The sequence below is a fragment of the Balaenoptera musculus genome, chromosome 14, assembly GCF_009873245.2.
Source record: "Balaenoptera musculus isolate JJ_BM4_2016_0621 chromosome 14, mBalMus1.pri.v3, whole genome shotgun sequence".
In the NCBI taxonomy this organism is placed as follows: Eukaryota; Metazoa; Chordata; class Mammalia; order Artiodactyla; family Balaenopteridae; genus Balaenoptera; species Balaenoptera musculus.
Genome location: NC_045798.1, coordinates 62,334,751 through 62,361,100, shown reverse-complemented (window position 1 = coordinate 62,361,100; position 26,350 = coordinate 62,334,751). Strand labels below are relative to the sequence as shown.

Genomic DNA, 26,350 nt, shown 5'->3' with positions numbered 1-26,350 from the left:
TCACTGCCCTAAATATCCTCTGTGCTGTCTATTCATCCTTCCCCCACCCCAGCCTTTGGCAACCACTGATTTCTTTTACTTTCTCCATAGTCTTAGCTTTTTTAGAATGTCATATAGTTAGAATCATTCATTATGCAGCTTTCCAGATGGGCTTCTTTCGCTTAGTATATGCACTTAGGTTCCTCCATGTCTTTCAAGACTTGATAGCTCATTTTTTAGTGCTGGATTATATACCATTGTCTGGATGTACCTCATCCAGCTTTTTTTTTTTTTTTTTTTAATATTTATTTATTTATTTGGCTGCGTCGGGTCTTAGTTGCACCACGCGGGATCTTTTGTTGCGGTGCGCGGGCTTCTCTCTAGTTGAGGCGCACTGGCTCCAGGGCACACAGGCTTAGTAGCTGCGGTGCACACGGGCTCTCTAGTTGTGGCACACGGGCTTAGTTGCTCCGCAGTTGCCCCGTGGCATGTGGGATCTCAGTTCCCTGACCAGGGATCGAACCCACGTCCCCTGATTGGAAGGTGGATTCTTTACCACTGGACCACCAGGGAAGTCCCCATCTAGTATTTTTGATTGACCTTTTACATATCTGATCTCCTCCCTGTTACCCCCTCCCCCCGCCCCCGTTATAAGATATCAACTCTAGGCACAGAAACATTCTTCTTTTTATCTCCCCCCAACCCAAGACTTAGGACAGTGCTGTACTCTGAGTGTCTACTTGATAAAAGTATTGGTTCAGTGAGTAACACATGAAATCCTAATAGCACTCACTTTTTATTTTCTTCGATTGGAAAGGTAGACTTCTAGCTGCATATTACCATCCACAACATATTTATAGTGAGACAAATATTTCAGCATAAAATTATTGTCACGAAGGCTATTATTTAGTTTCTTAGTCTAAAGGTGCAAGCACTCTCACAGGCCCATGTATATAAAATAAAAAAGTGGCCTAGGAATAGGAGAGCACACAGATAACATTAAGAATTGGCAGCTCAATTCAGAGAGGGGAAACAGAAGAACCATGCACAGCAAGATGAAGAAGTATTAAATTATAGCCTTTTAGTGAGATCGTCTGATTCAGCTCTCTGTTTTTATTGATGAGAAAAATGAGGACCTGAAAAGCAAAATGAATTCATCTGAGGTCACAGAACTTATTTGTGTCTGGGCTGGGACTAGAGACGCTCGGCCTGGTCCTAAGAGATTACCTCCTAGACATCTTCTCCTACGTATCCATCCTAATTTAAACAAAACTATCTTTTTTAATCCATATTTAAACAAATGCTACTCTTCACCCCTGTCTTAAAAGGTTGTTAAAAACATACGTCACTGTTTCATGAGGACTGGGGATTGAGGGCACAGGAATGTTAGCAGTGATAAGTTGACTGGTACCGTGTGTTGATGCTCATTAGTCATTTTTCAAAAGTCCGTGTTGAGAAACTCCCATCAGGTTTCTGCTCTCGTTGTATGTGGCTCTCTCTTCTTTGACCAAATTCCATTCCTTTGCTTAGAACCAGAAAGTCTGAAAAAATTTGTTTCAGACTAAATGCTCCTGAGGGCACTAAGGTAATTGATACTCGTGAGGATAATACTGAGTGATTCAGGTTACAGAAGAGTGTGAAATTTGTTTTAGAGTGACTTACTTGAATGACAGTTAACAGTCTAGTTTTACTGCAGCAAGGGTTAAGATTTAGTCATTTGGAACATTTCCTTTTTTTTTTTAAAATTATCTATTTAGGCTGTGTTGGGTCTTTGTTGTTGTGCATGAGCTTTCTCTACTTGTGGCGAGTGGGGGCTACTCTTCGTTGCGGTGCGCGGGCTTCTCACTGCGGTGGCTTCTCTTGTTGCGGAGCACGGGCTCTAGGCACGTGGGCTCAGTAGTTGTGGCTCACGGGCTCTAGAGCGCAGGCTCAGTAGTTGTGGCGCACTGGCTTTGTTGCTCCGCGGCATGTGGGATCTTCCCGGACCAGGGATCGAACCCGTGTCTCCTGCATTGGCAGGCGGATTCTTAACCACTGCGCCACCAGGGAAGTCCCTGGAACATTTCCTTTTGAGGAACATTCGATTTCTCCAAGGTGCCAAAGGAATGAGGTGTCAAATGCATGAGACTGAATTTATGCTGAAGGCAACAGACTGAAGGGATGCCTAGAGTTGGTTGTGGTTGTGGAAGTGTATTTGAGTTAAAAAGTCATATATTTAGGAGTTTTAGAGAAAAACTGTTCACCCCTGCCATCTCCCTCACACCAGCTGCTCCTCCCAGTTACCCAAGTAAGTAAATTACCATTCTTTATTATTACTCTGCCGTCACGTTTTTCCCTGGTATGTGAAAATCTTTGAAACTGGGTGATTATTGAGAACGTTAGGTTTTAGACGTTTAGTTCAAATTTGTGTTTTGTGTTAGTTTTTTATTTATTTGTTTTAAAGATAAACCAAAAGGTCTTCAGCTATATTTTCTTTTTCAATTTTAGATAAGCTCTTGCCCGGTGATGACGGAGCCCTTCGGTTACACCTGATGCATTATTGTGAAGCATGTACAGCACCCAAAATGCCAGAGTTCATTCTGTATGCTTTTCACAGTGCCTACCAGAAACTCCCATGGAGGGACCTGCATCCTGACCAGATGCTCATGGAGGCCTTCTTCAAGGTAAGCCCTTCACTCTCTATGTCACAGCCTGGCTTCTTGGGAGCAACCTGTTCAGTGTGGGTTTCAGGCCCAGTTGCAGTGGGTGACAGTGTGGACCCTGCCCGAATTCTGTATCGCCCAGACAGTGCTTGTGTAAAGCAGCATCCTATGGACATCATTTCACTGTGTTAGTAGATGACTGGACAGCATTTACAGGACCATTTTTAAAACCTAGAGAAAGATTTTTGTCTGTAATATGGCAGTCATCCCCTAGACTTCGGTGATATTGTCATGTGAATACATAGTTTAATCACTTTGTCACACTCAATCTTGGCGTTTCTGTGAATGCATGTTTTTCTAGGATAATATCATTAAAACTGCTTCTTGTTAAATGTTCTATTAAAGTAGAATGTAAATCGGTACTCAAACCATTAGTTTCTTTAAGCAGTTATGTAAGGGGATATTAGGTTGTAGGAGACAGAAGTACATTGTAACAACCAGTAATGCATCATAATCATATAAAGACCTGAAATGGCCTGGAAAAAGTCCCAATAAGTGTGTGGGAGTTTTTGCAGTAGAAGCAATAGTTACGGAAAACAGGTACAGTAGTGTCACTTACATACCAGTCAGGCATTTCTGTTGTTCTTAAGTTTTTGTTTTAAAAAAACTTTTAATCTTGTCTTAGCTTTTTATGATCATTTCAGTTTATTTGTTCATAGTCACCAGTTCGTTTCTGTTTACTCATAACCTAATTCACATTTATTTTTGAGACACTTTAAGTGCTTTTTTAAAAAAAATTTTTAAATTTTATTTATTTTTATATTTATTTATTTATTTTTGGCTGTGTTGGGTCTTCGTTTCTGTGCGAGGGCTTTCTCTAGTTGCGGCAAGCGGGGGCCACTCTTCATCGCGGTGCGCGGGCCTCTCACTATCGCGGCCTCTCTTGCTGCGGAGCACAGGCTCCAGATGCGCAGGCTCAGTAGTTGTGGCTCACGGGCCTGGTTGCTCCGCGGCATGTGGGATCTTCCCAGACAAGGGCTCAAACCCGTGTCCCCTGCACTGGCAGGCAGACTCTCAACCACTGCGCCCCCAGGGAAGCCCTAAGTGCTTTTTTTAAAAAATTATTATTTACTTGTTTATTTTTGGCTGCATTGGGTCTTCGTTGCCGTGTGCGGGCTTTCTCCAGTTGCTGCGAGCGGGGACTACTCTTCATTGTGGTGCACGGGCTTCTCATTGCAGTGGCTTCTCTTGTTGCAGAGCACGGGCTCTAGGTGCGCGGGGCTTCAGTAGTTGTGGCACGTGGGCTCTAGAGCGCAGGCTCAGTAGTTGTGGTGCACGGGCTTAGTTGCTCCGCGGCATGTGGGATCTTCCCGGACCAGGGTTCGAACCTGTGTCTCCTGCATTGGCAGGCGGATTCCCAACCACTGAGCCACCAGGGAAGCCCCTAAGTGCTTTAATTACTGCAGATCCATAGTTATTTATGACAATTAGTAAAATGTACTGCAGTCTTTTAGTGCTGTAAGTGGAGACCCCACCCACTGCTGCTCTTGTCAGCCACTCCTCTGTAGCTGAGCTCTAAGGAAAGCTGAGGACAGTCATCTTAGTGAAGTACAAGGTTAAGAATGATTTTATAGCTAGGTTTAGCCTATGAGACAGGCACAAAGTAGGTATTCATCATCATTATGAATATGGAATTGAACCTTTGTTTAAAGAGCTGTAAGAGAGCGTTTAAGTAAGAGCGCAGCTTTAGCTATATGACAGATTAAATAGAATGGTCTATAAAAGGATGCTATAGACTTTGTATCTCTAGGAGTTTTAGTCTAATGATAGATGACTTTGCCCTGCCCAGAAGCTGGGAACCTTTCAGTTCCATGAGTCTTGCTGGCATAGTAAAGTATGTTTGTGAGGGGGTCGAGGGTGAAGATAGAGAACAAATTATAAAGGAGGATGAACAATCATTTTCTAAAAGGGAAAATGAGCAAATAGCATGATATAATGATGGTACTAATTGGAAGACATGAATCATCAAATTCCACTGATTGCAATTTTATAAATGGAGTTGAGCTTTTTAATCTTTTTAAAGGAAAAATTTATAGCTAGCCATGTTTTATTTTAAACAGACTTGAAATAGGCTTATAAGAGATAACTTTGATATTGATTATATACTTTATAATACATTTGCCCCCCATCCCCAATATATTTTATTTTATTTTATTTTATTTTATTTTATTTTTTTTAAATTTATTTATTTATTTATTTATGTCTGTGTTGGGTCTTTGTTTCTGTGCGAGGGCTTTCTCTAGTTGTGGCAAGTGGGGGCCACTCTTCATCGCGGTGCGCGGGCCTCTCACTATCGTGGCCTCTCTTGTTGCAGAGCACAGGCTCTAGACGCGCAGGCTCAGTAATTGTGGTTCACGGGCCCAGTTGCTCTGCGGCATGTGGGATCTTCCCAGACCAGGGCTCGAACCCGTGTCCCCTGCATTGGCAGGCAGATTCTCAACCACTGCGCCACCAGGGAAGCCCCCCCAATATATTTTAAATGGGATAATTAAACATTATGCAGTCATCAAAAATTATAAAGACTAATGATATGGGGATATATTTAAACACAACATAACACTAAAAAGGCCATATAAAAATTATATATGCTAATACAGTAGGTCTCAAAGTATGGTCCTAGGGCCAGCAACATCAGTACCACCTGGGAACTTGTTAGGAAGACAAATTCCTGCTCCTACTCCAGATATAGGACATTAAAAATTCTATGGGTACCCCCAACCCCCATCCCATGCAAGTCCTCCAGGTGGTTCTGATGCACACTCGGCTTTGGGAACCAGTGACTAGTAGATACATCACCTTTGTCCTGCCCAGCACATCTGAGGACTGTGGTAGGCTCCCTTGAGCACCAGTGACTAACTGTGGCAGGGATTTGCCACCCTGGCTGGAACTAGGGAAGATAATTCCTTTCCTGTTAAGAATTAGTGAAATAGGGACTTCCCTGGTGGCACAGTGGTTAAGAATCGCCTGCCAATGCACAGGACACAGGTTCGATCCCTGGTCTGGGAAGATCCCACATGCTGCGGAGCAGCTAAGCCAATGCTCCACAACTACTGAGCCAGCGCTCTAGAGCCCGCAAGCCACAGCTACTGAGCCTGCATGCCACAACTACTGAAGCCCACACGCCTAGAGCCCGTGCTCTGCAACAAGAGAAGACACAGCAACGAGAAGCCCATGCATGGTGAAGAAGAGTAGCCCCCGCTCACCGCAACTAGAGAAAGCCCACATGGAGCCACAAAGACCCAACACAGCCAAAAATAAAAATAAATAAAATAAATTAAAAAAAAAAAGAATTAGTGGAATAAATAATGAACTCCAAACAAGCGGAAAGGTGTTCCATACATTGAACATGGAAGGAAAAATATTATAATCTAAATCTCTGAGGGCAGAAGGGTTATGAATGATTTTTATAATCTGGGAAAAAAGTATAATTTAAAAGATCTATAATTTAGAAAACATTGATTTCTATACATTTTCAGGATACATAGCTAAAAACATTGTTTCCTTTTAGGTGGAACGAGGAAGCCCCAAGAGCTGCTTCTTGTTTCTGGGGTCTGTCCTCTGTGAAGTGAACTGGGTCAGTGTGCTCTCTGATGCCTGGAGTCCCAGTCCCCACCCAGAGACCCGGAGCATGATTGTCTGCCTCCTTTTCATGATGATTTTACTGGCAAAGGAAGATCAACTGGTGGATCAAACAGTAAGTTTGGAGAGCCTGTGATAAACACTTGGCAAGGCTCTCTAGATCCTCACTCTGTATGAAGTTGTGGTTTATAAGTTGTTTCCCTAGTGCCTCTTTCAGTGTGAATATATGCATGGCATACGGATGTGCCTTCAGCTAGGTGCCTGATTTTCTTTTATAGTTCATAGTCTAAGGGAACCACACCAAATATAAAAATCAATTTCAATTTACATCTCCTTAATTGCTTGTTCTACCACCAGATCGTAGAGTTCCTTTGAAAATTGGGTTCTGAATACTTATAAATCTTAATGTGTTTTGCCAAAACTTTGGTTATTACTTTCACGAGTACTTCTAACTTGAGCAGGTACTTATTTGACTTCTTAACTCTTCTCTGCTCATCATAGGCCTTGTTAGTGGTCATTCTATAGACTAGGTAGAGATGCATATTTCTGGAAAAAATGGGAGCTCTGGAACTAAAGGAATGTGTGTTTCATTTTTAGGATTCTCCTCTACTTACTCTCCTTGGACAGACAAGCTCACTCTCGTGGCATCTTGTGGATATTGTGTCATATCAGAGTGTGCTAGGTTATTTCAGCAGCCATTACCAGCCATCCGTCATCCTGGCAAAGGAATCTTCTGCTGAGTTAATTGTGAAGCTCCTAAAAGTGTCTGCAGGTCTTTCCGTTCCTACTGACAGCCAGAAACATCTTGTAAGTTAAGTGGGTCCTTTAGAAGGCAGAGTGTGCTTCAGGGCTGGTAGTAGTGTAAGTGCTACTGAGGACTGTCTCGAATCCTGCGACGGCTCAATAGAAAAAGTTGGAGGATGTATATCATTTTGGCCTCTTGGGTCTTTCAGTTTCATTTATTTCTTCTGGTAAGCCTTTACCTACTAGCAGTGTCACATGCTAACAAGAGGTGAAAAGGATTGAGGGCCGACAGTGAGCTGTGGGTTTACTGATTTGAATGTCATTGGCAACAGAATGGCAGCAAGTTATGAGCATGAGTTTGAGGTCTGACAAACTCACATCCCCAACTCACTGCCATTCTGACCTTGGTTTTCTCACCTGATTTGGAAATAATAATACCTTGCCTTCAAAGTGTTGTGAGGATTAGATCAGAAAATGAACATAAAAGGTTTTGGAAAAGTTCCTGACAAGTACTTAGTGTGTAGTTAATGTTGTTATTAATGTAATAAAAACTACTACTGGGATTTGGGAGAACATGGGTTCTGGTCTAAGTATTACCAAAGATTTTTATTTCCCCAACACAGGGTCTGTCCTCATATGACTCACTGCTCTGTCCTCTCCCAGTGCAGTGCTGTGCTCCCAGGGAATATCCAGTTAACACTGCTTGCATGGATTCATTTGAATGATCCTTTTTTTATTGTCAGGATGCAGTTCCAAAATGCCGAGCTTTCACTCATCAGATGGTACAATTCCTCATCTCCCTGGAACAAAATGGAAAAATCACGTTAGCAGTCCTTGAACAGGAAATGTGTAAGCTCTTGGATGATATCATTGTTTTTAAACCACCTGGTAAGTGACTATGGTGGAGTCATGTATTCACTCAGTAAATGAATTCCTGCTATGTATAAGGCATCTTGAGATCAGGAAGATGGTCAGGACACTGTCATTCCTGTTTACAGAGAAGCAGTGGTCAGAGAGATGACCATAGGGACACTTGTCATCTCAGCACTGGCGGGGGTGGGTGGCATGAATGGTAAGAAGTTGAGGAGGCATAGACACTGTCAGTTGCTGGTGTGAGGTTAACTGGACTGAGGGCTAAGTTAGATGACTAGGTTAACTGGACTGAGGGCTAAGTTAGATGACTAGATATAATGATTAGGAGATAACCAGAGAGCATCCATTGAGCAGCATTCCTGGATGTTTTGGCTCCTAACTGGAGGGCACTTCAGAATCACCTGTAGGCTTGTAAAGAAACTTCATGTGAGAACTTGTGTTCCTAGCAGTTTGGTGGACTGGACATCCTGATTGCCTCTCCTGCTGAAAACAACTAAGGATGCTGGATAAAATGTTTTTAAGAAACCAAAAATTAAACTTATTGACAAGGTGGCAGAAAATCTCAGAAGTCAGAAACTAAGTAAAAGGAGGAACCCATAAAAGTAGATGGAGTACTGAGGCTGGCTTTTACCTTGAAGGCTTTTGCTGACACTCCTTAGATTAGGGGAGATGATAAAGCCCAGGGCCTGCCTAAGATGGGATCCTGAAAGGACCTCCCATGCATTACCACACAGGATGGCATACTCAGGATAAGGATGAGTTAGAAATGAACCTGCCCTGAAAAAGGAAGACAACAATCCTTAGATTCATTAAACCCAGCAAAACCCAAGCAGGGTAGATAGAAAGAAATTCACACCTGTACATACTGAAGTGAAACTGCAGAAGCACCGGGGACAAAGGAACAACATTTACAAGGACAGCCGGCTTCTCACTGGCAACAGAGGAAGCTGTAAGATAGTGGAATGACACCTTCAATGTGCTGTGAGGAGATGACTTGTAACCTGGGATTGTAAAGTAAGAACAACCATCTTTCAAGGATGAGAATGAAATAAAGATGTTTTCCTTGAAACGTGAGCGTGTTTGTCCCAGTGGACATCACTAAAGGAAGTACTAAATAAAGCATGTTCTTTAGGTAGAAGTAGAGTGATCACAAGTGAAAGGCTTGAATTGCAAGAAGGAAAAGTAAGCAGAGAAAGTAGTGAAATGTGGGTAAATATAAACAAAAACTGCCTATATAAAACTACAGTAATCATCATTGAGGGGTTTAAAAAGCAAACGCTAACATTAAATTATATGACCACAAGTATATGTAAGTTAGGAAGGAGGTTGAGTTAAAAGCATTCTAAGGTTTTAATATTGTTTGAGGGGGGTCAAGAAATTGATTAAATTTATGTCTTCATAGAATATGAATGGTAAAAATTCTAAGCAATTCACCAAAAGAGCAGAAATAAAATATGTAAGTTCTAAGTTAGTAGAAGGAGATAAGGATTGGCCAGGACTTCCCTGGTGGCACAGTGGTTAAGAATCTGCCTGCCAATGCAGGGGACACGGGTTTGATCCTTGGTCCAGGAAGGTCCCACATGCCGTGGAGCAGCTAAGCCCATGTGCCACAACTACTGAGCCTGTGCTCTAGAGCCCGCGAGCCACAACTACTGAGCTCACATGCCACAACTACTGAAGCCTGCGCGCCTAGAGCCCACGCTCCGCAGCAAGAGAGGCCACCTCAATGAGAAGCCCATGCACCACAACGAAGAGTAGCCCCAGCTCTCTGCAACTAGAGAAAGCCCACACACAGCAATGAAGAGCCAACGCAGCCAAAAAATAAATAAATTAATTAATTAAATTAAAAAAAAAAAAAAAGGATTGGCCAAATTTTGTTCAATCCAAAGAAGGCAAGAAACATGGAGAAGGTAAGAAAAATAGCCAAAATAAAAAGATAAAATTTAAATATATCGGTAAAGGTAAATGGACTGATGCTCAGGTTAAAAGACGAAGATTGTCAGACTGGATTAATAATCAACAACATCCAGTTTTTTATGTATTTATTTTTTTAAATTTTATTTTAGTTGTGGCGCATGGGCTTAGTTGCTCCGCGGCCTGTGGGATCCTCCCAGTCCAGGGCTTGAACCTGTGTCCCCTGCACTGGCAGGCGGATTCCCAACCACTGCGCCACAAGGGAAGCCCCGACATCCAGTTTTAAGCTGTTTATAAGAAGTATACCTAAAGCATAGGATATAGAAAGCTTTCTACAAGGTAGTCACATTAGATATTAAAATAGAAAGCTGGTACAGCTATATCAGTATGAGACAGATAGGACTGTAAGGCAGAAAGCATTACCAAGCCAGACAATCTCTTGTGTGTGTTCCTGCCCTTAAGTTGCATGAAAAACACATATATACATAAAAAACACATATTACTTACATAAATAAATAAGAAAAAAGCATTATTAGAAATGAAGAGAGTCGTTGGAAATTGATACAAGGTTCAATTCACCAGGAAGAAAATGCATAAGGTGAAAATTGACAGAACTAGGAAGAGAAATGTCAAATTTGCTCACAGTGAGGGATTTTGACCCATGTCTCACACTAACTGATGGATCAGGTAGACAGAAAATCAGTAAGGCTATAGGATGTCTGAATAGCACAGCTGGATGTAATGAGTATGTAGAGAATAATATACCCTGTAAGTGCAGAATGCACACTGTATCAGTCTCACATTGAACAGTTAAGAAACTTGACCCATTACTAGGGTTAAAGCACATCTCAATCAATCCCAAAGGACTGGTATCAGATAGACCACATATTCTAACCACAGTGCAATGAACTTAAAAATCAGTAACAAAATATAACCAGGAGGGAAAAAACTATACATTGGAAATTAAGAAGCAAACTTTTAAATAACTGATGACCAAAGGAACAATAACAGAAATTTAAAATATTTAGAACTGAATAAAAAAAACAGAGCATCAAAACTTGTGGGATTCAGCTAAAGTGAAACTTAATTTCATGGCCTTAAATGTTTATATTAAAATTTCTAAAAGCTGAAAATTAATTAGATAAACACTGAGCTTAAGAAATTATAAAAAGAACCACAAAATATAACCAAAATCTGCTTAGAAAGAAAGAGATAATAAAGAGAAGATAAATAGGAGGCTAAGGGTGAACAATGAAACTGGTAAATGTATAGGAAAATCTAAATGAAATCTGACTCTATAGAACAGTAATAGTAATGTGTTGTTGGGTTATGGTAACAGTAGGGAAGGTAATAGGAAATTAGCATTGTCTGGGAACCAGTTAACATTAGACTTTGAAAAATCAAGAACGCATGTTGTAATTTGTAAGATAACCACTATGAAAATGTTAAAAGAATATTTGTTTAATTTCCAAACTAAAAGAAAGAAAAAGTAGAATAATAAGAAATAATCCAAAAAAAGGAAATAAGGCTTCCCTGGTGGCGCAGTGGTTGAGAATCTGCCTGCCAATGCAGGGGACACGGGTTCGAGCCCTGGTCTGGGAGGATCCCACATGCCGCGGAGCGACTGGGCCCGTGAGCCACAATTGCTGAGCCTGCGCGTCTGGAGCCTGTGCTCCACAACAAGAGAGGCCGCGACAGTGAGAGGCCCGCGCACTGCGATGAAGAATGGCCCCCACTTGCTGCAACTGGAGAAAGCCCTCACACAGAAACGAAGACCCAACACAGCCATAAATACATAAATAAATAAATAAAATATTAAAAAAAAAAAAAAAAAAAAAAAAAAAAAAGGAAATAAAAGAAAAAGGAATGTAGAATTGGAGGGACAAATTGGAAGCATATAGTAAGATAGTAGATTTAGACCCACTCACATCAGTAATTACATTAAATATGAATGACTAAGATTGTCACACTGGATAAAATAAGGAAGAAAAAGACAATCCAGTAGAAAAAAATGAACAAGACCCTTAAATTGACATTCTACAAAAGAGAATATTCAAATAACCAATAAACATATGAAAACATGCTAAACCTTGTTAATATTTAGGGAAATGCAAATTAAGAACTTGATGGCATACTCTATCACATCTACCAGATTAGCTAAAATTAAAAAGTTTTCAATACCAAGTGTTGGTGAGGATGTGGATCAGTGTAACTCTCATATACTGCTGATCACAGAGTAAATTGGTACAACCATTTTTAAACGTTTGACATCATCTACTAGTTTGCATATCCCTTGGCTCGGGATATGCAAACTAGTTAAAAGAAAAAAAAGAAAGAAGAATTAGCAGGCAATACTGGAGAAATTGATTTAGAGTTGGTCATATGTAACTGGGCCATGAAGATTGAATAATAGCCAGGCAAAGGAGTGAAGGGCGTTCTAGAAAGATCTTAATCAGAAGAGTGATGGGATCAGTTCTGGTTTTTAAGAACGACATTTGTTGGCTGTGTTGATGATGAATGGGAAGGGGAGAGGCTGCGATCTATTAGGAGGCTTATTGCAATCATTTTTTGTTCCCATGAGTCATAATTAAAAGATAGATTAAAATCGCTATTCACAGATGCAAACTGTTATATATAGAATGGATAAACAACAAGGTTCTACTCTATACAGGGAACTAAATTCAATATCCCGTGGTAAACCATAATGGAAAAGAATATGAAAAAAATGTATATATGTATGTATATATGTATAACTGAGTTACTTTGCTGTATAGCAGTAATTAACACAACATTGTAAATCAACTGTACTTCAATAAAAAAATAAAATTTTTTTAAAAATCAGAAAAAAAATTTATTCACCTGGAATTCAGAGATAAGGCCTTTATTAACAAGAATATTTATACATAAAAAAGTAGATTCACACACATTTAGTGCTTAAAAAATTCCTTGCTTGATAATCAGTAGATCTTATGATAACATTAAGTTAGGGTTTATTGTACACTGTGCAAGCAGGTGAATTTGGTTTGATGGGTGTGATAAGACCTCCCCACTCATGTTGACATAAATACCAAAGCCTCAAGGTGAGAAAGCCACAATTCTGTTCCCTTGAAACAATGAACCCAACTCAAGGAGAATTAGAAAAAGTTGGCAAAAATTATGCCTGATGAAGGGAATTCCCTGGTCGTCCAGTGGCTAAGACCCTGCAATTTGACTGCCGAGGGCCGCGGGTTCAATCCCTGGTCGGGAAACTAAGATCCCGCAAGCTGCGTGCCCCAGCCGAAAAAGAAAAAACAAATAAAAATAAAGTGTACAATTCAAAAATTATGCCTGATGAATAGTTTTCTCAACACACCCTCAGTGAAAAATATTTTCTATTCTTGGATGTGAAGAAGGAATCTACCTCAGTCACTTATTTGCAGTTCTCTTTTAAAATGAATTTGCTCTTTTTCTTGTGTTGTATTCTTTTTTTCACCTTTTAATATTTTGGAAAGACCCAGTCTGTGCATTTTTCTTATTTAAAAAACAAAGAAATAAGAGCTGCTGTTAGGAGTCTGTAAAAAGGTTTTTCCTTTCCTTACTTTTATATTTAGTTTTAAATAATAACCTTCATTCTGTGTAAATCATTCTAGAATTATTTACAACTTTGGCATTGGTAGGGGTGGAGGTACTGTTTCTAATTAGTTTACCAAATGACTCCTGAGATCTGTGTATTTTGTCTATTTATTAAAGTATCACTTGGCCACACGCCGTAACCAAGGATCTCGCAGTAGTTCCTGCTTTGCTCTTACAAAGTATGTATGTGCCACATCCTATCCTTAAAAGCTAAACACAGAAGGATTTTCCTTGTGGCCCCTGGAGAGCAGCTAGTTTGAAGCACCATTGTTCCCTTTATCACATTCACATCGTCATACCAGCAGCCTTTTGCAAACGTGTTGTCTATGTTCCCCTTCAGATCTGGACAGCCAGACCCGCCACATGGCCCTCAGCAGCCTCTTTATGGAAGTCCTAATGATGATGAACAACGCGACTATCCCAACAGCAGAGTTCCTCCGAGGCAGTATCCAGACCTGGATTGGGCAGAAAGTGCATGGGCTGGTGGTTCTGCCCCTGTTAACAGCTGCCTGCCAGAGCCTGGCTTCCGTCCGCCACATGGCCGAGACGACGGAAGCCTGCATCACTGCTTACTTCAAAGAGGGTAAGAGGACCGTCATGTCAGGCTCTCAGTAGACCCATCTTTTCCAAGGAAGATTAAAGCTTTGTCTGAAGGAGGTACCTTTCCAGACCCTTCCTGTTGAGGGATTGTACTGTTCTAATATCTCTGTAAATGTTGTTGATGTTTCAGAATATAGTTTGTTTTCTTCATAAAGATGTGCAGTTAGCATGAGAAGTTTTGGCCCATGTTGGTACCATCATGTTTCAAGGGAGGGAACCTCTAATCCATTTTATGTGGGTTTTGGAGTGTCAGACCAATCCTTTTATGGTAGGCAAATTGTGTACGTCATAGGCCTAGTCATAGTCCTAAAAGCAAATGCTATCTACCAGAATCTTTATAATAATGATCCACTGTATTAATTTTCTCTATTTTGTCACTTGTTAAAGTTTTTCATATGTCCTCTTATTGCATTTTGTCATGTGTTTTAAACTATTATGGAGTTCTCTTCCCACCTCCCCTCCCGCCCCCACTCCCACTTTGTCTTCTTATTTCCTACCTCTAAACTCTCAGATTCTGGAAACAGCTTGATCTGGTTAAAAAGAATTGCTCAGAGCAGTACTTCTCGACTCTGTTACCCAGATATACATCATCATGCACACAATAGGGGAGAATGAAGGGTACTGGAGTGAGAATGCTAGGAAGTGCCTGCAACCTGCCCATGCCCTTTCTTGACAACACGTGAATAATCCATGTTCCCATGTCCCCCTGTGGAAGGTGCTATGTGTGTCACCATGTCACCTTACTCCCATTCCCCCCAAAGAATTGAGAACCATTAGGATAACACTCTTGCTCCAAGTTTGTTTACTGTTTGTTGCTAAAATCAAATTTGTTGGGACTTCCCTGGTGGCGCAGTGGTTAAGAATCCGCCTGCCAATGCAGGGGACATGGGTTCGAGCCCTGGTCTGGGAAGATCCCACATGCCGCGGAGCAACTAAGCCCATGCGGAGCAACTAAGCCCGTGCGCCACAACTACTGAGCCTGCGCTCTAGAGCCCGCAAGCCACAGCTACTGAGCCCGCGTGCCACAACTACTGAAGCCCACGTGCCACAACTACTGAAGCCCACGTGCCTAGAGCCTGTGCTCCACAACAAGAGAAGCCACCGCGACGAGAAGCCTGCGCACTGCAATGAAGACCCAACGCAGACAAATAAATAAATAAATAATTTTAAAAAAAATCAAATTTGTTTTTTCAATTTGTGAAACATTTTCAAGAATTTCTGTCAAGATATGAGTCAAACTAAACTTTGATAATTAAAAAATGCTTATGAAGGATAGAGTAATAATAATATCCCTCGGAAAAGCATAAGTATTCATAACATACTTAAAAATGGTATTAGGTAAAGTTAAAATTCTAAGATAACTGGGATAGGCAGTGCCTACATGTGATTTTAATGATCATAATATGGTGAAAGAGGTGATTTATGAAAATGCAGCCATGATGCCTGACTTCTTAACCCTCTGCACTGGCAGCCAGGACAAAGGCATTTAGTGTGAGGGCTTCCAGCCAAGCCATGAGGCATTGTCAGGCCCTCCAGGGTCAATGTGAGTAGTCTCGACATGAAGCTTTTAAAGTAAAAAGGTTCATTAGAGTAGTTAAATAGTTTGATTCTTGCTCTTACCTTTCTCTACTTCTTGGTGTTCTTTTCTTAGGCTCCCTCAATCAGAATTTAGGTTGGGGCCCCATTCTGGTGTCCCTTCAAGTTCCCGAGCTCACCATCGAAGAGTTTCTGCAGGAGTGCCTGTCCCTCGGCAGCTACTTGACTCTCTATGTCTACTTGCTTCAGTGTCTAAATAGTGAGCAGACGCTAAGGAACGAAATGAAAGTGTTGCTTCTCTTAAGCCAGTGGTTGGAACAGGTGTATCCAAGGTATGTTGGCCCTCTGGTTGCTACAGCCGACCCATGGGATTGGGATAGCTTGAATTTGGGTTTAAGTTAATGTCCATTTAAGTGCACAGACCCAAGTGATACATAAGAAACAAGGCTATGAGGTACAGTGACACCTATTTTAGAAAGATTTTCCTTGCATGGGCCCATTTTCTGAGCAGGCTTTTTATTTTCTAAAACAGGTATTTTGAAGCACCACCTTTAGCTTCCGTATCCGTTAACTAGGGGCAACAACGTTTACCTCACTTGATTAAGTGAAAGGACGTCGAGCTCATATATGCTGTCTGGCATGTAGAAGGGGCAATAAATGTCAGTTGTTCCTTTATTGTCTCAATACTTTATTAACAGCATTACCTGTCAACCTAAGCTTTTAAAGTACTAAATGTCCCTTACAATTAAAACTCATGTGTGGACTTTCAGTTAAATGAGAGTGGAAAGAATCTATTCTGAATTTGATTTTCCTCCTCCCCCCCGCCCCAGCTCTATGCAGGAAGAAGCAAAGCTGTTTTTGTGGTGGCACCAAGTCCTGCAGCTGTCCCTGGTTCAGACCGAGCAGAATGACTCGGTCTTGACGGAGTCTGTCATTCGAATTCTGCTCACGCTTCAGGGCCGTCAGAGCCTGCTGGCCGAGGAGAGGCTCAGTTCAGGGATTCTCAGGGCAATTGGGCTGGGCCGGAAGTCGCCCTTGTCTAACAGGTGAGGAAGCACCTGCTCTTGCTTTTCTAAACGGGCCACAGACACCTGCACATACCTAAGGGGTGTGATACTTGGTAGATTTTCTATTTAGGAGCTGAGCTGGGGTCCTCCCAGAGATTAAGAAGAAAACAATCAGAGCCTGATTACATCTTTACATTTTAAAAAGGGTGTTTATTTTTTCCATTTTAAAACAACTTTTATGTTCAAAGACTTTTTTTTAGCAGTATCTCATTGTATTTTGACTTGGTAACCTGACCACACTATTCATTGCTTTTTGTCTTTGAGCCAGTGACGGTGTGCAAGGTTAGGTTAAAATACCCGGTCAGCTGCTTCACAGCCAACGCTTTGTCAGGGAAACCCAGGTCCCATGAGGGACTCTGTCTAGCAGAATTGTTAAGTCAAGATGAGTGGAAGTTAACTGATTAGAAGGATAAGTAAGGAGAAATACATTCAGGTTTTTGTTGCTAAAAATTCCAAGGTGTGAAAGAATTTGCCACTAGCCCCAGTTTATCTCCTAAGACTATTTGCATCATGGTTTTCTTTTAAAGGCCTTATCTGGTTTGAAAGGAATTCTTGCTATTCTGATGTCAGCATTCTTATGGAATAGCAGGCTGCAACTTTGGGAGCCACCCAGTCCAAACCAGTGAACATCGTACTCCTTCGTTTGTGGTAGAATTTAGCAGGACTGTGTGATTTGATTCACTTAAATTGTAAAATACACGTCACATAAAATTATCGTGCTAACCCTTTTAAAATATACAATTCAGGGACTTTCCTGGCAGTCCAGTGGTTAAGACTCCGTGCTTGCACTGGAGGGGGCGTGGGTTCGTTCCCTAGTCAGGGAACTAAGATCCCGCATGCCGCACGGTGTGGCCAGAAAAAAAAAAGATAAAATATACAGTTCAGTGGCATTTAGTACATTCACAATGTTGTTGCAACCATCACCACTGTTTTGTTCCAGAACATTTTTGTCATCCCAAAAGGAAATCCTGTAGCTACTAAGCAATCACTCCCTATTCCCCTCTTCCCCAAATCTCTGGCAACCACTGATAGATTCCTTACTTTATATATATCCTGTTCTGGGCATCTCATATAAATGGAATCATGTAATATGTGGCCTCTTGTGTCTGGCTTCTTTCACTTCCCATAAAGTTTCAAGGCTCATCCATATTTTAGCATGCGCTGGTACTTATTTCCTTCTTATGACTGAATAATATTCCATTGTATGGACACACCACATTTTGTTTTTCCATTCATCAGTTGATAGACATTTGGGTTGTATCCACTCTTTGGCTGTTGTGAATAGTGCTGCTGTGAAAGCTATTTACAAGTTTTTGTTAGAACACCTGTTTTCGGTTCTTTTGGAATTGGTGGGTCGCATGGTTACTCTATATTTAACTTCTTGAGGAACTGCTGAACTGTTCTCCGTAGCACCTGCACCATTTTTAACATTCCCACCAGCCGTGGCTGAGAGTTCCAGTTATTCTGTATCTTTGCCGACACTTTCATTCCTGAGACTGAATTATGTTTTCATTGTTTGCGTGGTGATAATGGAAGGGCAGATGAAGACTCCCTGATCATGTTTACAGTTTTCCTGAAGAGGCTAACAACAACAGTAGGTCTGGAGATGTGTTCATCTTATTTTTTAATAGAAAATATGGTATTTATTTTAAAATGCTTACTTTAATAGTCATTTACTTCTTCTAATCCCTCCCTAACACTTAAGGTTCCGAGTGGCTGCCCGAGGCATGGCTGCCTTTCTTTCAGTTCAGGTTCCTGGCAAGGATCAGATCCGTTTGAAGCCGGGCTCTGAATTACATCTGACCCTGAAAGCTCAGCAGGTCAGTAAAAAGCTTTGTGGTTAAGGGCTAGAAGTTTTCCACAGGAGGAGGGGAGGTGGCACCTGTAGTCTTTACACGTGATGACCTGGTGATGATGATGGGCAGCAGCACGGCATACCGTCTGCTGGGCTCTACTAACTGGAAAATGGTTAACGCATGTATCTGCCTCGGATTTTAAACCAGTTTTTGTAGGCACTTGCCTAGAGCCCTATTACTACGCTTGTAGAAGAAGCAAGGCCATGGGCAAGCCAATCTAGGATCGATCGAATTTGGTTCTGATGACATGACTGTGTGCTGACCCATCACAAGCTGGGGCTGGGGACAGGCACAGAAGATGAGACTACACTTGAGACCGGTAGAGGTCAGCTGGGCTTTAACTTGGAGCCAAGGCGGTGGTTCTGTTTTGTGAGTCTGGGGGTTGACCAGTGTTGGCTGACGTGGACAAAATGGTAGCTGTGAAAAATTGTTTGTTCTAAAAACATGGCAGTGGTCCCCCGTTCCCATAACTATTTTCACTCATAAACAGCCTGGCCAGGTACAAAGGTATATAATATAAAATGATGGCTGGCATTCTTGAGTGCTTACTGCATGTCAGGCACTGTTGTAAGTTTTAACTCACTTGATGTTAACGAGTTAAAATTTTAACTCTTCTAATTCTCATAACAACCCTATACAATACGAACTTTTATTATCCTGGTTTTGTGGATGAGAAAATGGAGACAGAAGGAGACTAAGTAATTTGTCCCAAATCACACAGTCCCTGAGGGCGGGGGCTGGGATTCACTGGGCCTGTCCGGGTCCAGTGTCACGCTCTTGTTGCTCTGCGGTACTGTCTCTGTACACGGTAAACGCTTAGACCCCTCAGCTCTTGTCTTTTGCAGCATTGTCATGTCTGAGCCAGCCATGTACAGTGTGATATCTTGGTATTAAGAGCAAAGATGAAGCGAAAAAATCAGGTTCTTCACAGGCACCTTGGTTTTTACAGTACCCGATACTTGTCACTGGCTGATTAGACAACCACCATTTGCATCCCTAATGTCGTATAAGAGCCATCACAAGTGGGCAGATGAGTGTCCCAGGGGGCGGTTGTGAAGTCGGTGCCATGCATTTCAGGCTGCATTTGAGAAGTCTGCTCTCCTGTGCCCACTGGCACCTGGAGCATAGCTTTGCTTTAGCTGCGGCCGGCAGGTCGCCCAGGCCTTGCCAGCCTTTGCCGGCCTTCCTTTACACTTAAGTGGTGACATACTTGTCATCAGGGTTTTCAGACTGGAAAGAAGTCAACTTTGTATAAAATGATTATTCTTAGGCAAACTGTCAAAGTAGACTGTTCCTTTTAAAAAAGAAAGGGGAGAGAGAGAAAGAGAGAGACATACGGACGCTATGGTTAGTGGGAGTGCCTGTTCCCACTGATTCTTGTTCTTAGATTAACTCCGTTCATACAGTTCATACAGTTAGCTTGGTACCAAAATCCCTTCCATTGTTGATTTTCAACCCCAGAACTTCTGTCTTAAACCACTTGGTAATTTATTTCTAAGCTGCCTGTTCATTTGCCATCTCAAAAAATCTTCTCCCTCCTTATTTACTGAGCCAAGAAATTCCCTCTTTTAATCTATATCCTCTAGTGCAGTGGTCCCCATAAATGAGAGGCAGGAGAGTGGCACTTCACAGTTCACACTCAGAATGCTAGGGGTGGGTGAGCTCGTATAGTTGGAAAACAAAACTCCCTACCCCCCAAGAACCATTGTTCTGATTTTTTGTTTGTTTTCTCTAAATACAGTCTTTTTCTCTTCTCTTCTCCCAGTATGAAGGGAGGAAAAATTAAAATGGAAGTAAAGAATGTTTTTCTTTCTTTATTCCCGAAGAGAAGCATGGGAATATGTCAATTCTGTTGGGCGGAAGCCAGAGGAACTTGATCTGTCCGTTGTGTTTGTTGGCTGATAGAACAACCTTATCATTCACCCTCAGCAGCACTTAACCACTGGTTTCTTCTGAATTTCAATCTAGTTACACGGTTTAGTACGACATTACTTTGTAATCTGAGAACAAACCCAACAGCAAATTAAAGCTGATGCCTGTGGTTTCCGGTTGAGTCTCCAGGAAGAGAGGCAGTAGATGATCTGGCGGGGAGGGCTGCAGTGCTGGCACTGGGGCAAGGAGGACAAAGCAGGAAGACAGCCGGGCTGCAGCAGTGGCACTCTGCGGGGAGGGGTTGGGAAACAGCAGAGGCCAGGAAGAGGGAAGGCTGCATGTGGAAGGCGGCAGACGCCAGAGAAGCTTGGGTTGCCGGCCTCCTTCTGCTTGTGGTTAATCAGTGCCTGCCTTTGAGACATCTAGTTCCAGTTCTGTAGGCTTCCCTGGAGGCTCACAGTTGCACCAGGTGACTTCGGCAGGTGTGCTACACCTGCGGGAATCATGTTATACGCATGTGGTTAACCCTCTTGTCTTCCATGTCTTTTAGGCTCTGAATGCTCTTGAATCCTTGACATCAAGTAAGCAGTACATTGAATACCAGGATCAGATATTGCAAGCCGCACAATTTATAAAGCATCCTGGCCATTGCCTCCAAGATGGGAAAAGCTTCCTGGCTCTTCTTGTGAACTGTCTCTATCCAGAAGTGCATTATTTGGACAACATACGATAGTAACACTGAGGCTCTTGATAAACCTGTTGCTGTTTATGTTTACATTTAACTTTGCTGTTGCACAAGTAACTTTGCTCAATTTCACTGCAGTTTGGCCAATGAATTAGTTGACTGAGATGCAAGTTGGTGGGCACTAGATAATTGTTGTGCATGTGCACATGTGTATGTGTATGTTTCCTTAGCTCTTAAAATGTTCCAGGGACTTTGTAATTTTTATGTTCATCCAACAGGAGAACTTACGAAGTTCTCCTTGGGTAGAGAGCCACTCTCAGTTGCCGAATATCCAGTCATCTCATGGGACCCCAGGTGGGGTGCTTTCGTATGTCTCCACTTCTGTCTTTTCCTGTTTCATTTAAATGTCAAGACTCCTGTGCCAGATATAACTACTTTGGGAATCGTGTTGAACCCTCACTTTTGAATCCCAGTTGTGTTCCTTCAAAGTAAAAAAGCTTTGAAAATTTCTGCGTTTCTCAAATGTGGGGAAATATACCAGCTTAAATTATTATATTTTTCTCTCAGAAGGGAGATAAGAATGCTGAATCAAAGTGAGTCGTTGTCTAAAGTGTGACCACTTGATCCTGATTATAGTGGACAGCAGAGATGGTGACAAGTCCATTTCCATCCAGCCATGTGTCCTCATAGAGAGGGAGCCATTTGTCTACATCGGGGGCGCGTGCTGGCGGTCTGTGGGGAGCATGTCGTGCACAGATGTGTTTTGTTTGATCTCCATGGCTGAGAGTGTAGACAGGGCTTCCCCTCTGCAGTGCACTGTAGATGTACATTCCCTTTGGTCCTACCCCAGCCCGCTCCTTCATTCACATCTTATTTGGCCCCTGTAGACATGTAAATTTGCAGTTCTTTCCAGACAGCAAGTTTGATATCTGAAGGTCCTGCTGTTGAGAGAGACGGAGACAGAGAACTTGACTCTCTGTTTCCTGCTTGTTTTATCACCCCAGATTTAAACTCAAATGAAGCTAGCAAACCTGCTGAAACACTGGTCGGTGGAAACTGGGTCAGGTCAGGAGACTTAACTGAAATTTGGCTGTTTTTTAATCGTCACGTGCCTTCTGTTGTTAACAGTTCGTTCATTACCAAACCTGTCTGCAGTGTTGCCTGTTTTGCTGCCATCTGCTTGCTCTTGTCAGGTCCCCCCCACGCCCCGGAATTCGCACCTTGACTTCTGTCATCATATTCATAATTCTGTTGGCTCAAAATTGATTTGTTTGTCCAGCTGGCATAACATGTCTTTTGTTTGCAGGCTATCTATAGCCCGAGGCTATTTACCTAAAAAATGTCTTAGTCACTGAGAGCTTTTAGCAGGGGGATTGGGGTATAGATTAACTGAGTGATAATCTCTTTCCAAATATCGTTTTGGGGTGCTTCCCCCAACATTTGGAAGTGTGTAGGAGCTGTTCTTTATTTTGAATCTTTTTAGTTGGACAGAACAGTTCTGCCCCACAGAAATGCTCTGGTAAAGATCATCCCTGTTAGCCTCCAAGTTCTGTAGGCCACTAAGTGTCCATCTCCGAGGGACGCATCTCAGAGCTTTCCTTGTTACACGTTTTAGAAGCTGTGGACAGTTCCATGGCTGATTTGGCAACAAAGATTTTATGACAGGAAATATTCTGTGTGCTGTTTTCTTTGAGGAGGATGTAATTATTGGTATCCTAGAATGAAATTTTTGAGTGACAGTACATACATTTAAAGAAAATTATGTTTAATCTTAATTTTTGAAGGTTTATAATATTTATAATGTGTTTGCTCTGTAAAAATTATAAAAAAATAAATCAATCTTTGGTTGTAGCTGGTAAGAATCCGATTTTTAGGGATATCACACTATCTTGTAAAGTATTTCAGTTGTTAAAGTTGATGCAGATTTTTTTATGCCTGATATGTTTTTTTTGACACTGTAACTTGATCATCAGAGATGGTCGGTAAAAGTACTTCCTCTCACGCTTAACAGTGGAAGGTTTACTCACCACATAGGTTCCTATGAGAGGCTCTGGGCTAAGAAATTGCTTTGATGACACTAAGATAGTTCAGAAGGTGGCAATGTTGCTGTAGCCTCCTGGGAAAGAATAGACCGGTCTGCCCACTGGCTTTCAGGGATAATGAGCTTTTGTTAGCAAAATAGTCACCTCCAGAGAGCGCAGGGCCTGTTTCAGAGACAGTTACCAGTGCTGCATGTTGATACCTGGGTCAGTAAGACCAAGGCACCTATGTGCCGGAGCGGCGTTGAAGGTGCACTAGTGCAGACTTTCCCCATACGTGGCCAGCAGTGGCTTCCGGTTCAGATGGGGATGCAGAGCAGCTTCCTGGGCTTGATGAAAAGCACCTCTTCTCTTCTCCACTCTCCTTTCTGCAGTTCACACAGGATGGGCCAGAGAGGCACACTCGACCCCCTGATCTCCTGGCTCCCCTTCCTAACTCTGCAGAAAGCTGCAGGCACAGATGCCAGGGAGGGAGGTCCTGCTGATGCGTCTGCTCAGCCTAATGGGGCCAGGGCCCACCCTCCATGTTCCTGAAGCTCGTGGCACGAGTCGCTGGTGGTTTCACAATCAGCCTGTTGGCACAGTCATGTCTGCCTCCTCGAGGTTGCCTGAGTCTCTCAGTTCTTCGAGGTGGGGGAAGCTGGGTCCAGAAAATGAAAACCCCTGAGCAGCCCACCCTCTCTTAACCAAGTGCCAACCCCCTTCCTCCCAGTCAGTGTATCCACGTTGTGCAAGTGAGTGTGTCCATGCGCTTTCTTCCTTTCGAGTGAAGGTGAGACACAGTTTTCTATTGGATTTTAAAAACTTAATTAATTAATTAATTTTTGGCTGTGTTGGGTCTTCATTGCTGCGCACGGTCTTTCTCTAGTTGTGGCGAGTGGGGGCTACTCTTTGTTGCGGTGCGCGGCCTTCTCATTGCGGTGGCTTCTCTTGTTGCGGAGCACAGGCTCAGTAGTTGCGGCACACGGTCTCTAGAGCACAGGCTCAGTAGTTGTGGTGCACGGGCTTAGTTGCTCTGAGGCATGTGGGATCTTCCCGGACCAGTTGCTTGAACCCGTGTCCCCTGCATTGGCAGGCAGATTCTTAACCACTGCGCCACCAGGGAAGTCCCTCTAATGGATTTTTAAACCTGAAATGAGTAATTTCTGGAGCACGAAGCAGATGTTATAGAATCATGACTTTTGAAGTCAGTAGGGGCATTAAAGCTCACCTGGTCCCATCTCCCACTCAGCAGGGATCCCAGCCCTGATCCTCCAGCCTCTCCTCTGCCCTTTCCTGTGGCCGCTAGTCCCGCCCCTCATGGACAAGCCCAGGTGGCCATTGGTGAGCTTGGTTGTAGTTCTGCTTTATACTGGGCTAAAACTGGCCTCCTGGTAACGCTGGTCATAGTTCTGCTGGAGCTGTTCTCCTGCCCCCACCTGACAGACCTTCAGACCTTTGGAAATTTTCATACTTCATCACACCTCTGACCCTGCCCGTCCGCCCAGCCCTCAGCCTTCGTCAAACGAAATGCCTAGTGCCTTTAGTTAGTCCTTTGCCCCCATGATGTCTACCAGGGCTGCCTTTTGGGAAAACTGCCCAAATTAGCCCACGTTATTAGAAAAGGGCCATGCCCAGAAATAGTAGGGTCAGGACTTGGGTAAAACAAATGAGGCACCCAGGGCACACGTGTAAGGTGGCACCCGCCTGCAGGCTCTGAGACAGTGTGCCTCCTTAGGTTATGTGCCCTCAGCCTGGTCTCTGCTTTGGGGGTTGGCCACACTAGTGTGGGTCGCGCAGCAAAGCTTGCTCCCCTGGACACGTGGGCAGCGTCAGCTCTCAGCAGCTGTGCCCTCTGGTTGGCACATTCAGTCAGTGGTGAGGCAAGCTCCAGAGCTCGGTTTATCATCAGTTGCAGGTCTAACAATAAGGCACTTTGCACTTATCCTTCAAAACTGTCTGCTCTGCATTTTGGACCAACTTTACACCTTATTCTGAGCTAGTAAAATTTTATTTTGAGCTGAAAAATTTTCTGCTTAGTTAAGTTTGTCTTATTAAGCAAAGTGGAGAGTATAATGCTGAAAAGAAGCATGATGCTTTAAAAAAAAAGTTCCTTCCTGTCATCTTCCATTTGCATCTGGGTTGTGCTGGGCAAAGTTCTTGGCATCCAGTCAGGCACTAATACTGACCTTGTCCTGGTCTGTGATGATCCTGGTCTGTGGTGACCCTCTCTCATTATAGAGGTATCATGTGTCCTATAGAAGCGGTAGTTGAAGTTTCCTTCAGTCTAGATAGGTTCTTGATTTCTGATGACAATAACTTGAAAAAAAAACTACTGACCCTGTTTTGGGGTAATGAAACCACTAAGGAATGTTGTTCATTATAACTTTATTTTTTAATGTACTGATGTAGTATCTCCCGAGCACTGACGTTTAGGATTTATTTTTCTTTCAATGGCTTAAATCACTCAAGTGGCAGCAAATACTGCTTAAATGTGTTCAGCTCTTTTTTCCTACCCACATGCCTAGTGTGGCCTTTAAAAACCACAAGTTATTTTGGTCATTAAATGTGCAATATTCACTTCTTATTCATTGTTGGCATTTTACTTGTACAAAGGATGAGTTTTTATATAGTGATGAGACACAGGAAGAAATGAGAATTGGTTAAGTAAAATTCTGCAAATAAACTAGATTCAAATTTAATTTACGTGTGGTAGACATCTCATTTTTGGCAAGTTGGTTGGCAGGTCTTTTCATCCAAAAATCACATAAAGAAAAATGTGAAATTAGAAAGCTTGTAATGGGTAGAATCTATATTCTGTGACATCTCACCGCAATGGGTGAGGCCTCTAGTTTCAAAGAGAACTTAAAACTTGGGGGTTTAAGAATTGGCATAGATGGGGACCACCTGGTGACCCCAGAGAGCTCAGGAGAGCCCTGAGGTCTGTAATGTGCTTGTGATCCTAGTAGGAGAAGGTACATGAAGCTGCACAGAGGCTTCCACTGCCTGAGTTCCTGGGTGGGGGCAGGGCGCCTCTGGGAGGGCAGCCAAGCTGCCAGGGAGGTCATTGCAACCTGAGCTTGGTCACAGTCTGCTCCAGAAATCACTTCATGTTGGAGTGCTAGGGAGTTCTTCCTTAGTGTTCATTTCCATTACATTAAGACACATCTTGAATGGGCCAAAATATGGTGAGAGGGCCCGCACATTTGCTTTGGGATTACATCAGTTTGGGATTTCCCTGGGACAGCACCCTGTGTGTCTCCCCAGCCCTTGCGCCCTTGTCTGGGTTTGGCTTCCTTCTGCAGACAGAATC

At 42.6% G+C, this 26,350-nt stretch overlaps 1 protein-coding gene across 2 annotated transcripts in view; it reads left to right on the top strand.

The window, feature by feature from the left end:
- Positions 1 to 23,879, top strand: part of EPG5 (ectopic P-granules autophagy protein 5 homolog) — a 123,808-nt gene extending 99,929 nt beyond the window's left edge. For both annotated transcript variants that reach the window (XM_036874785.1, XM_036874784.1), the window contains exons 36-44: positions 2,467 to 2,642; positions 6,190 to 6,375; positions 6,858 to 7,067; positions 7,748 to 7,892; positions 13,744 to 13,986; positions 15,655 to 15,871; positions 16,370 to 16,585; positions 18,312 to 18,426; positions 20,885 to 23,879. In XM_036874785.1, coding sequence (XP_036730680.1) covers positions 2,467 to 2,642; positions 6,190 to 6,375; positions 6,858 to 7,067; positions 7,748 to 7,892; positions 13,744 to 13,986; positions 15,655 to 15,871; positions 16,370 to 16,585; positions 18,312 to 18,426; positions 20,885 to 21,067 — 1,691 coding nt within the window. In that variant the 3' untranslated portion in view covers positions 21,068 to 23,879. The remainder of the gene's footprint in view (positions 1 to 2,466; positions 2,643 to 6,189; positions 6,376 to 6,857; positions 7,068 to 7,747; positions 7,893 to 13,743; positions 13,987 to 15,654; positions 15,872 to 16,369; positions 16,586 to 18,311; positions 18,427 to 20,884) is intronic.
- Positions 23,880 to 26,350: the final 2,471 nt, after the last annotated feature.